General features: G+C 38.9%; 2 protein-coding genes across 2 annotated transcripts in view; both read right to left on the reverse strand.

Moving 5' to 3' along the window:
• SPTB (spectrin beta, erythrocytic) overlaps positions 1-12,445 on the reverse strand; it is a 157,364-nt gene that overhangs the window by 130,579 nt on the left and 14,340 nt on the right. Inside the window, exons 2-4 of the mRNA XM_037503503.2 lie at positions 10,457-10,620; positions 1,620-1,812; positions 154-261 (exon numbers count right to left, since the gene is read on the reverse strand). The gene's annotated coding sequence lies outside the window, so the exon portion shown is untranslated. The remainder of the gene's footprint in view (positions 1-153; positions 262-1,619; positions 1,813-10,456; positions 10,621-12,445) is intronic.
• On the reverse strand, positions 2,066-6,187 carry LOC119238109 (thioredoxin-like). Its single transcript, XM_037501838.2, has 2 exons — positions 6,165-6,187; positions 2,066-2,516 (listed from the first exon to the last, which is right to left on the reverse strand). The coding sequence occupies exons 1-2, from the start codon at positions 6,185-6,187 to the stop codon at positions 2,180-2,182; spliced, it is 360 nt and encodes a 119-aa protein (XP_037357735.1). The 3' UTR covers positions 2,066-2,179.

Here is a 12,445-nt window from a genome sequence, read left to right on the forward strand (position 1 = left end):
GGACCCCTCAAAAAATAAAAAAGACCACCATTATTTTAGAAATATCCTCTCCTAACCTATTACATGTCTGCCCAGCTACAGACAACACACAATTTCTACGTGAACAGAAAGGGGCCCCACCCCCGGGAAAGAGATTAGGTCCATTTTAATCACCTGTTGACGACTAACTATTGACATTTTCATCAGTTTTTTTCCGATCTGTATTTTCTTTCTCCTGTGCTCTAGTAAACTTCTTGCTTGGAATTAAGAGGAAGAAGAGCACTGTGAGCAATTTTAAAAATCACAATTAATTCTAAGTAAAGTGCCATCTATAGTTCAATATGAATACATATTCTTTATACCCCTTTAAAAAATCCTTCCTAAATTCTGGCTATTCCTTGAACTTTGATCATATTTTTTCTCCTTTTACTGCCAAATTTCTCAAAAGATCAGCCTTCATTCATTATTTCCCTTGAAACATCATCTCTCATCCTTTAACTTTTATAACATGGAGCTCACCTCTCCAACTACAATAAAAGCCCCCATGTCATTCTCACCACCCAAAACTATGGATGTTTTCTGTCTTAGTTGCCCTTGACCTCTTTTCAATCTTTGCAGATTACCTTTGCAAGCTTAACTGTTTTCCTTTGGTCCTCTTGTTACACACTGTCCTGTTTCATTCCACCGCTGGGATCACTCTTCTGCAATATTTCTGCTATATTCCTTCCTACTCTAAAATGTGTCATTGTAACCCAAGTGATAATTGTGAGCTGACATTTATGATCCTGAACTAGAAAACTTATTGAATAATTCAACAGGCCACAGAAATCCTAAGTCCATGTCTTTAGACCACCTTCAGCTTCAATTTAATATTACCTGCTGGACATTTCCATAAGGATGTCTCAAACCCCTATCTGGTGGAGAGTGCATCTATTCTCAAAAAAACCTAGCTTTTTTCAACCCTCTATGTTCACCAATAATACTATCATTTTTCCCAGATATTCAGGTTCTATACCTCGAGTCATTCTTTGTTGTTCCCTGTCCTTGAATAGTTAATCAGTCATCACATATCGGTCCTGCCTTTTCGAACTCTCTTCAATCTGTTCAGATCCATTCTCTCTGCCCCACTGTAGTTCAGTTTTATCACCTCTTTCCTGGGCATTTCTAATACTTTTGGAGCTAGTTCTTCTTTCTTCTCTTTTTAATACATTGGAAATATTAATCTTCTAAAAACATTCTGTTGTTGGTAACATTCCCTGATCATAATTCTTCAGTTAAATTCCAATACACTACAGGGTAAAATTTAATCTCTTAATCTGACATTTAATATTTTTCACTATCTGTTCTCTGCCTGTTTCTATTCTTATCTCATGCAAATCCTCTACATAAACTCTCTTCTCCAGCTAAATTGATCCTCTAATTGCTCCCCACATATAACATAGCCTTACCATCCAGAGGGCAGGCACCATTCACAGAAACTTAATATGAACAATAGCCCCTGGACCTGTGGCTGTACTTTATTCCCTTGCCCATTTTGGCACCTTTCTTCTTGATATTCTCCCTCCAAAATTCTCTCCTCTTGCTTTTGATAACACCCTTAAAAATTACTAAAAATTACTAAGAATAATAAAAACCATTACCATCTATTAGACTCCCTCCACATTCAGTCTCCCTCCCATTCTCCTCTGGTAATCCCAGTTCTGTTGTCAGAGTCCACTGGCTTATTATTGTTCTGTTTTATTCCTTCATGTGTTGGTTTCCTTATCTTCCACCTATAGGTGAGATCATCCAATAAGTATCCTTCTCCTTCTGAGTTAATTCCCTTAGCAGGAGCTGCAAATGGTAAAATTTCATCTTTATTATAGCTGAGTACTATTCACTTGTGTATATATGCTACATCTTTATCCAGTCCTCACCTAGATTTTTGTATATTGATTTTGTAGCCTGCCACTTTATTGTTTCCAATAGTTTTACTTAGTGGAGTCTCTAGGGTTCCTATGTGTGCTATCATGTCACATGCAAATGTTGATAGTTTCACTTCTTTTCCAATCTGAATTGCTTTTATTTCTTTTTTTTAAAGGGCAGAATTAATATTTTATTTTCATGTATAATCAGGGACAGCTGCAAATAAGTATGGCTATTTAATCTGTTTTTGTAAATAAAAAAATTACAGCCGATGAGTGGTTTTCAGAAAACATGATTAGATTAATTCATTAATGGTGGCTTCAAGTTTGTCCTTATTTGCTCCAGAAAATTCACCCACCTTTTGTCCCTTTTTAAAAAACTGGAAAGTTGGCATACATTTGACTTCACAATCTAAAGCGACATCCTGACAGTCATCCACATCAACTTCAAGGAACACCACATTGGTGTACTTTTCAGAGAGGGCGTGAAAGAAAGGCTTGATCATTTTGCAAGTCCCACACCTTGTGGCCGAGAAGTCAACGACTACCAGTTTATCTCCTGCACCATTCAAGGCGTCCTGAAAAGCAAACTTGCTGTCAATCTGCTTCACCACTTTGGCTGCAAGAGTCTGACTAACGACCGTAAGAACCGATAGAAGCGGATCTAAAGAGCCAGAACCAAGCTTCTGCTTTTATTTCTTAATGTTGTCTACTTTCTCTGGCTAAGACCACTAACAGTAAATTAAATAGAAGTGGTGGAATGAGCAACCTTATTTTGTTACTGCTCTTAAAGGAAAAGCTTTCAGTTTTTTTTACCATTGAGTATATGAACTGAGGATTAGTAATATATGGCCTTTATTGTATGTTCATTGAGGTCTCTGCCCTAACTCTTCCTTCAAAACCCAGCTCAAGTTCTACCAGCTCAATGGACACCTTACCAACTGCTCTAGTCATTGGGAATCACTCCCTCTCCTTAATTCCTGCACCACTGATCTGTAAATAGGTAACTATATAATTTATCATACAAACTGTGAGGTTTGAGAGCTAAAGGGGGCATAATTACTCTAGAAAAGCGGTCATAAACTAGGGCTAGCCAGGACAAACTGAAGCATATGATCAGCCTACTTATACATTACTCATTTGGCACTCAGTCTGTGTTATCTGGCAGTTTTAATTTGTTTGTTAAAAACATATGTATGTATTTAAATATACTGCCTTATCTCCTCAAGACAGTAAATGCTCTGAATGCAAATCATATATTCTCCCTCTTTGTTCATCTGGTACTTATTCAGTATCTTACACAAAACACAGTAAACATTGTTCATCGTGTTTTTCTTGTTATTTATAAATGAACTTTGGGTTAGAAATAAACTTTCAAAAGCAGTAAATTCATCCAATTATGATTTGGGCAGAAAGACAAAAATCTCTAGGTCCACAGTAAGAGATGCTGACATCAAACAGTTTCCTCAAGTTTTTGCTGAGGGTTGGGTTATGGCCTCTACCACACAGTTCTGCCTTTTTGCTAAGTTACTTACCAATGTCCTTAGTCTTTATATTGATAACTTTCCTTTTCTGTAGCTCAGTCATGATACTACACAGAAGAAATCTATCAGCCCCAATCAGAGGACTCATGTAACTCACATCAAAATAAAAACACATCTAAGAAAATGCTGCTGTGGCTAACCAGCCTGGAACCAAACATTTGGAGGTTTTGATTCACTTGACTTATTTTTGTTAATCAGCAACTGATAGTTACTGCTAACCTACCGATAGCCATAAGAAAAACAGAAAAGAAAGGAAGTCTAAGAACAGAGAAAGACAGCAGGCAGTCATCATAGCTTAGGCTCTAAAAATAAACTAGAACACAAACTGCAAACTGAAGGACATATGGGAAAGAAAGATTTAGGACAGAATCATCTGTCAGGAGTAAATTCGTAACAGAGAGTAATGCTACCAAACAGCATCACATAAAAATCAAATGGGGGGGCCTCCCCGGTGGCGCAGTGGTTGAGCACTGCACTGTGAAGCTGTCCGCAGCCTCAGTAGTGTGGGTTTGATCCTGGCTGGCAGGCGTGAATCCCACATGGTGCAGCAGGCCTCTCCTGTCTCGCCTGCTGCTCCCCTCAGCAGTGTATTTCAGTCACTCTGCCTGTTCTGTTCCCCACTCTGTCTCTGGTGAATCCTCTCACCCCCTGCACCTCTGGTCTGTACCCCAGTTCCTGTATGCATAAATAAATCAATCTTCAAAAAAAAATCTCTTTTAAAAATAAAAAAATAATGGCATGAGTTTATCTTTTTGACTGCTGAGTAATATTCAATTGTGTATATATACCACATCTTCCTGATCCAGTCATCTAGTTTTGGGCATTTGGGTTGTTTCCAGGTTTTACCTATTGTAAATAATGCTGCAATAAACATAGGTGCACAGGTGTTCTTTTGAATCAATGTTTTTGTGTCCTTTGGGCAGATCCCTAATAGTGGAATTGCTGGGTCATATGATAGCTCCATTTTTAGCAGACTGAGGAACCTCCAGGAGTTAGAAGGAATTATGCTCAGTGAAATAAGCCAGAAGGAAGAAGAAAAATATCGGATGGTTTCACTTGCAACAGGAATATAGGGGAACCAAATAAGACATCAGTGAAAAAAAATAATAATACAAAACACAGCAAAGCAAAAACAGACAATTATAGATCAGAGACATACTGCAGGGGAGGAGGAGGGAGAGGGATCAGAAGGAGGGAGGAGCACAGGGGACTGAGGTGATGGTGCACGGGTGCCTTGCGGAAGGAAATTCTATGGGGACTCAATCTGAGGGGGAGAAGCAAATATTGTTTAAAAAATAATAATAATAAATAAAATAAAATCACCATCTGCTTTGGAAATTTAAGTCAGGAATAGACAACTAATGGCAGATGTACCACTAAAGTATATTTCTTATCCCTTTTGTCCAATCATCCTGCTTCCTTTATCTCTCATTCTCTTCTTTCTGTTTGTTCTCCACCCCCACCCCCCATCTTCCCTCACATATACTTAGGGCCCTTGATAGCAGGCAGGGGCAAATGTCATTGAATTAAGCATTAATCTTCTTAGATGCAGAGGTGTTTGTTAGCTAACTTCTTAAAAGTTGTTCTATCTCTGGATTCTCTAGGGCTATAGTTAATTACTATAACTTGATTACCACCCATTAAGTCTTATAGCTTTATTAGTTCTCTGGACTAATTTTCATCCACTTAGCTAACATTTATGGAATACTTAATACATATATCAGACCCAGGGCTAAATGGATCTCCATTTACTCTCAATGAGGTAGATGTAGTCCCATTTGCAAATAAGGAAAAAGGTACAGAGAAGTATTGTATCCTGTACAGCTAATAAGTGACAGAGCTGGAATGTGAATCCACATCTGTATGTCTCCACACAACCACTTCCGTGGAAAATATGATGCTGATATATATGTAGGAAGAAGTCTGAGCGATTTTCACTTCCATTGTGATAACTTCCACCTGGGGTGGGTTAGTCATAATTATGGAATCAGTCTCCCTGACTTAAGGGTTGAAGCTTTACCCTTCTCATCAAAAGAGTGGGCATTGCTAAGATCTATGCTACCTCACTACCAGCCTTCCAAACTTGTTTTCCCAGGCCTTTGTACTTTTGTACATGTTGCTTCCCTGCCCAGGGAACATTCCCTAAAGCCCATGCATTTTTAAAGTCTGCTGAAGTACCAGCTCTTCTGGAAAATCTTTGCTGACACTGTTCCCTCCTCTCTCCAACCTCTCTCAGGTTTAGATGCCTGCCCTTTTTTTCTGGCCCCAATAACATCCTTTAGAGAAGTCATTACACATATTGTGACCACTGGTTTTGTTTTCCCCCTCACCCCAATTGTAAGTTTAAAGGCAGGCATGGTTTAAACACTCCACACATTATTCCTGGGTTTTAATATCATCATATTACTTCTTCCAGGCATAATTATATTTTGAGCACTATTTTAAATTTTGCAGTGAAAGGTTCATTGATGTCAACACCTCAAATATTAATTGAACCGATGATAGAAGACTAAGATACCACAGTGGTGGAAGAATCACCTACTTTACTTCAACTCGAATGAACAAACCATTATGGATTCAATTATTTATAAAAGAAAAGATAAAGCAGTGTACAGAACCAATTGAAGTCAAGAAGGTGTTGCTAACTTTCAAGGAATGAGGTGACAAACTGAACTCTAAGTTTACAGATCATTTCCTAGAAAGCAATGAGGTGTTAAATTGAATGATACCAGGGCACCTTGTTCTTGCTGAATCATCCATGCCGAAGGCAAAATAGTCCCTTAATGGGTACAGCATGAAGACATGACTTAGCAATACATTCTTGGTGAGTTATTAAAGGAGAAGGATGTTGAACTTAAAACAATTTTTCTACCAGAATGTCTTCTCATAAAAAAAAATTTGTTTTCCTCCTCAAATTTCAAAATCTTTGAAGGCAATGGCCTGGAGTCAAGTCTAAATGGAATAGGCAGAAAGGTGACTGCTTTTAGTCATGGAATTTGTTGGGGTAAGATGTTGGGATGGGCAAAACTATGTTCAGCTTTCATAATCAAAAAAACATTACTGAGTACCCACTACGTGTATGTGTCAGGCATACTGCTAAAAGCTGGAAAACAAGCACAGTTCTTAAGGAATTTGCAGTCAAGTGGTGACTGTGTATTCTAGGATAGGGGAAGGAATAAATGTTGTTACAGGACCTTAGAATAGGAAACTAATACCTGGTCTTTGTGGAAGAGGTGATCATTGAGCCAGGTCTAAGAGACTAAATATGACTGCAACAGATGGGCAGAGGCAACACACAGAATGTTATGAAGAAAATTTGAAAGAATTTCATGTGTGTAAGGTCATGAGAAGTCTGGTGACATTATAGATAGGAAATATATGACGACAAAGAAAGGACTGCCGACTGATCGGTAGGGAGCAGCAGGACAGAGGCAAGAGATATAGATGGGGGTTGACTTTTAAATGGCTTCGAAAGCAGGAATAGGGAACTTGATTTTATCCTGAAGGCAATGGGGAATCATGGAGCTTTTCGAGCAGTGACACCATGAGATGTATTATAACTGTCACATTTCTTGGCACTGTATTCTGTAGTTGCTTAATAATATGTCTCCTGTTCTCTCAAGTTTTGGTATGTACTTTGTCATTAGTTCTCAAAGAAGATTTTGTCAAGAGAAAGAAGCACAAGAAACCAGAAGTAGGGCTGAGAATGTGTGATTAGGTATAAGCCCAAAGCAGCACTTATATAGAAGGTTCTGGATTCTTTGTGACTTTTGGTAACTTTCTGACTCTGCTTCCTGGAGGAGTCTGGCTTTTGCTCTCTCTCCATCTGCTGTGGTTTCCTTCCTAGCACCAGTTACCCCACTGTGTCCTCTCCTACACAGCATGCTCACCCGACTTTTTCAAGTGCACATTAACTACCCTGTACAAAGGTGTCAAGTACATGGTCTCATATGATCCTGTTCAGTTCATACACATTCACACATTGGGTGGGCTTAGTCATGCCAACTCCCTTTTCCTATCATCTCTGCCTGTTACCACCTCATGCTTGTGGAAAGAGTTCTTTTTCTTAGCACTCTTGAGTCTTCTGTATGTACTCACATATCTGAAATATCTGTGCATCACCTTATGAAGCAACCTTGTGAAGTAGGTATATTATTATTGTTGTTGTATAGATGAAAACTGATAAAATAAGCCTTAATTTGCTGTTATTAAATAAAATTAGGGCCAGAATCTAACATTTTGGCTTTGAATCACCATGTTATTTCCCAAATGTTTCTTGAAGTTTCTTTTGTGGGTACTCCTCCATTTCAAGTCAAAATTAATCTTTCCTAAACTACCCAGGCTTCCTGAATCTGAAAGATTTTGAGTCTGAATTACCTGGAGTAAACCTTCCCTCTGCTGGCCTTTCCCCTGAACTCAACAGAGACTCCTGATCTCCCTTTCCTCACACCCTCAGTGTCTCTGAAAATTCCAAACTCCTTCACCTCTCTGAGGTGACATTGGTGCTGAAGAACAAAAGTATCTTCTGTCTTACTATATCCGTAGGGCATAAATTGAAAATATAATAAAAGCATATTGAAAACCCAGTTACATTTTGATTATTAAATCCATTCCATCCATGTAAGATTGAGTGATAACATTTCCCCAATGGCTACTACATTAGAGATTTTGATGTATTATGAAAATTGTATATGGAAATGATCATTTATTTGTGAAAAGAAAGGAGAGTTAATGTAAAAAGAATAAAAAAGAAATAGTAGTTACTCCCTTGCTTTTAAATGTCATGTATTTGAAAGCTGGGGTTTATCTGAATAGCTCTGAGAACCCTAAAGGGAAGAAAGTCCAACTTGGCCACCGACAGCCTTCTCCCTCTCCCCCCACAATACTGGCCTTGACATTTTAGGAGCTCAGTTGTACCTGCCCTGAGCCAGGCTCAGGCTCACCTGTGTTCTCGATGTTAACCTAGAATTGCTGCTAACTCATTCATGCCAGACAGGTGATACCAGCTAAAGAAAACCACTCCTATTTCACGTTTCCTTTGAGTCAGTGGAAAGAATGACACACGTTCCTTCCCCAAGCAGATGAATTTCCACCTGGACGTGAGCTTCCCTCCATCTGTATAACTGGCTGACAGTAGTATCATAAAGGTTCCTGAGAGCTTCCTTACCCCTTTAAACAAAGGATGAAGAGGGTAGGTGTGCTCAGCAGTGCATCCTTCCAGTCTCTGCAGGTGACATAAATGTCAAAGAAAAAAGGTACTAGACAGAGGGTGTTAAAAGGAGATCCAACTGCATTTTTGAGGGAAAACTTTAAGCTTGCCCCAGGAATGCAATGTAGCACATGTAACTGGCAATTTTAACATTCAAAGTTTCTTAAATCCATTCTTTTCACAAGAGATGATGTATAAACTGAAATGTTTGGGCACATTTGCTATACATCACTGACATCCCATGTTTATTAAAGACTCCTACGAGCAGGGCTTTGTTCCAGAGAAAGTAATCCTTTTACTTTAATTAGAAAGTTTCTGCAAACTTTAATTTATATAATTATTAAAAGAGAAGACAGCTTTCTTTTGTAAATATTTATTTCACACCACTACTTGTTCATTTCTTTCAGGTACTATTTTCCTTCTGCTTTGTAGCCTCTATTTTCCTTTCTTCCACCTGACAACGTCCAAGACTTTCATATATATATATATTTTAAGATTTACTTATTTATTTATACAAGCACTGGGTACAATCAGAAGCGCAGGAGGGTGAGAGAATTCACCAGAGCCAGAGCAGGTAACAGAACAGGCAGATCGACAAAATATACTGCTGAGGGGAGTAGCGGGCGTGGCAGAAGAGGTCTGTGCGCCATGTGAGACCCTTGCCAGTGGCCAGGGATCGAACTGGCGCTGTAGAGGCTGAGGGCAGCTTCTCAGCCCAGCGCTCAACCACTGCGCCACCAGAGGAGGCCCAACTTTCATATTTCTATTACCATAATCACACTTTAATTTCTGATGCTGTCCACCTCCTCCTGCCAGTTTCATTGTCTCCTCTGGTCCCTGAACATAGCTAGATTTGAAAGGAGAACTTCACTGAATGGATAGACATTGGTTCTGTGACTTTTGTGCCTATGACCTTTTCATTCACTTGCTCATTATAATAACAAGATATCAAATCATTCCGGGAAGGTAAAAAGACACTTGTAAACATGTACATAGTCTTTCATGCCTCAGAACAGGAAATCAGTTAATGCCAAAGAACCTATGTTTTGAAATCTTTGATTGCAGTGTAATTTTTTATTTAAAATTTTTTATTGTGCATGTTCTCCACTAGGAGGCAGGAAGCTATACATCTCCCCCTTGTGGTTCCTGTTAACAAATACATTTCACGAATCTAATTTCTTTGAGTTGGAATCAGTTCCTCCAAAATGTTGCTAAAACAATTTTCCTAAACCACAACTTCGGCATCACTCTCTTGCACTAGTTTTCAGTGACTCCTTATCACTTGTAGGATAAAATCCGAACTTCTTGGCACAGTCCACCTGAAATTCCTCCACTAAAACCCTCTGCTTTTGGGGCCTCCCGTGGTGGCGCAGGGGGTTGAGCACAGCGCTGTGAAGCTGTCTGCAGCCTCTGTAGTGCAGTTTGATTCCCGCCGGCCGGGAAAAACCCACATGGCGCAACAGACTTCTCCTGCCTCGCCCACTGCTCCCCCCAGCAGTGTATTTCAGTCAGTCTGCCTGTTCTATTCCCCGCTGTGTCTCTGTTGGATCCTCTCACCGCCCCCCCCACCCATACCTCTGGCCTGTACCCCAGCTCCTGTATAAAAATAAATAAATCTTTACAAAAAATTAAAAAAAAAAACTCTGCTTTTTTTTTTTTTTTTGTGGGACTCTCGCCGGTGGGCAGGGATTGAACTGGTGCTATAGAGGCTGTGGGCAGCCTCACAACCAAGCGCTCAACCGCTGCACCACCGGGGAGGCCCTACTTTTTGAAATCCTATATAACCTTCAAGACCCAACCCCTCTTTCCCAATCTCCTACCTGAAAGTGGTCTCTCCATTTTGTGCTCCACAATCTGTCAGTAATTACAGGTATTTATGCTTATTTTTTTCCCTCAGCCTCTGCCGTGAACATCTGAAGAGTAGGAAAGGACATGTCTTTTTCATCTTCCTGCTGTCCACACTTCTTTGGTACTCAACACCTGTCTATAGAATTGAATAAAATAGGTGGTAAAATTAAAAGTCAGCACTTGGTTTTAAAAAGAAGTTGCATTTAAAGCCAGAGAGAAAAAGAAAAATACCGGATGGTCTCACTCATAGCAGGAATTTAGAAAACCTAAATAAGGGACCAGGAGAAAGACTAATTATAATAAAGTAAAAATCAAAATCCACAAGCAACTATAAGCCAGAGACACACTAGGGGGGATGCGGGTAGGAAGGATTACAGTTAAAATAAGGGGGGTGGGAATTGTATGGGGACTATAACCAAGATGAAAAAGGATACATTGTGCAAAAATGAAAAATGATGTTAAAATAAAATAAAATATATTAAAAAAATAAAGTAATATGGCCTCAAAAAAAAAAAGTTGCATTTAAAATGGATCAACAGAGAACCATGCAGATCAGCTCTACCTGGTAGAAATATAATGCAAACTATATGTGTAATTTTAATTTTTCTAGCAGACAGGTTAAAAAAAGGTGAAATTAATTTTAATGATGTTTTTGTTTAATGAAATTATTCCAACATGTAATCATAGAAATATTACTAATGAAATATTTTACATTTTTTATGCTGTCTTTTAAGTCTAGGGTGCAGAATGTACTTCTAACATATTTCAGTTCAAATTTGCCACATTAAAAATGCTTTGCAGCCACATTGGCTACTGTACTAGAAAGAATTCAAGCCAATGGTAGGAATTGAGTCCTCATTCTGACTTAATACTGAGTACTTCTGTTACCATAGACAAGACCTTTAACCACTTATTTCCTTGGATTCCTCATCTGAAAAGAGGAGACATACTTTTCATGCAAATCTGACAGGTTTACAGTAGCATATAATTAGGAACTGAAATGAGGACACTTTGAAAGGTTGCAAATGACATTAAAATGGAAGGTATTATAATTATTCCAAGAATAGAGTGACCTATGATGGCACTAGTTTGCTCAGTGTTTCTTAGTACACCAGTAGTTTTTAGTAGCTATTGTAGATTCTCACCAGAGGCTGAAATATTAAAGGTTACAATTGCAACACTCAGTAGAGATACAATTCCCCTATTAGAAAATCCAATTAAGCTGACTTGCTTTGAAATGGTTCTTAATCTCTTCTTTAAGGATGTGGATCCCATAGTCACATAGGTTTCCCCATTTCCTTTAGTGAGGTGACTGCAATAAAGCAGTCACGAGTTAGGTGATGTTCCCATTAATTATATCCATGGAGTAGCTGGGTATGATGAAGACAGGTTGCTCAGAAGCACAAAGACACATTTTAGAGATTTGGATTAAGATTAATTATGTATCTATGGGAAATAAGATGCCTTTGAAGAAGAGAAACGGAAGAGACAGGGCACCATCACAAACATTTTGAGATCTACAGGACTGGGAAATTATATAGGGATAATTGACCTGGACATTTTCTATTTATATAGTACTTGCCTGCCATTAAAGTGCTTCTGTGACGACAGAGATAGAAACACGTTTCCCATGACTATGTTCTCCAGAGGACTCAGGGATGGTTATTTATTATGGACATTTTAACCATTCTTTTTAGGGCATTCTCTGCAGAGCTTGTAATTGCCTCTCTCCAAACACTTCTCTTACACTTATTCACCTACCAAGATCGGCCCTATCCCTTTCACTGTCCTAAGAGAGATATTCACATCATTACAATTTCAACTTTATCTGTGGGGTGAGCTGAGGCAGCGAAAAACAATTCCCTTTTCTGTATTTTGTGGTTTCCCTCTCCCCTTAAACTCAGGAGGGCGCTCATTAGAACACTGTTCAGTCCAAGATTCCCTTTCCTTTCCCGCCACTT

This window comes from Talpa occidentalis, unplaced genomic scaffold, assembly GCF_014898055.3.
Source record: "Talpa occidentalis isolate TD23 unplaced genomic scaffold, MPIMG_talOcc4v2.1 talOcc4.11, whole genome shotgun sequence".
In the NCBI taxonomy this organism is placed as follows: Eukaryota; Metazoa; Chordata; class Mammalia; order Eulipotyphla; family Talpidae; genus Talpa; species Talpa occidentalis.

Bases quoted from the DNA above. Each gene is read 5' to 3' on its own strand.
- LOC119238109 (XM_037501838.2), bottom strand. From the start codon at position 6,187: ATGGATGATTCAGCAAGAACAAG. The intron at 2,517-6,164 runs GTGCCCTGGTAT...TACGGTCGTTAG, and splicing joins GATGATTCAGCAAGAACAAG to TCAGACTCTTGCAGCCAAAG.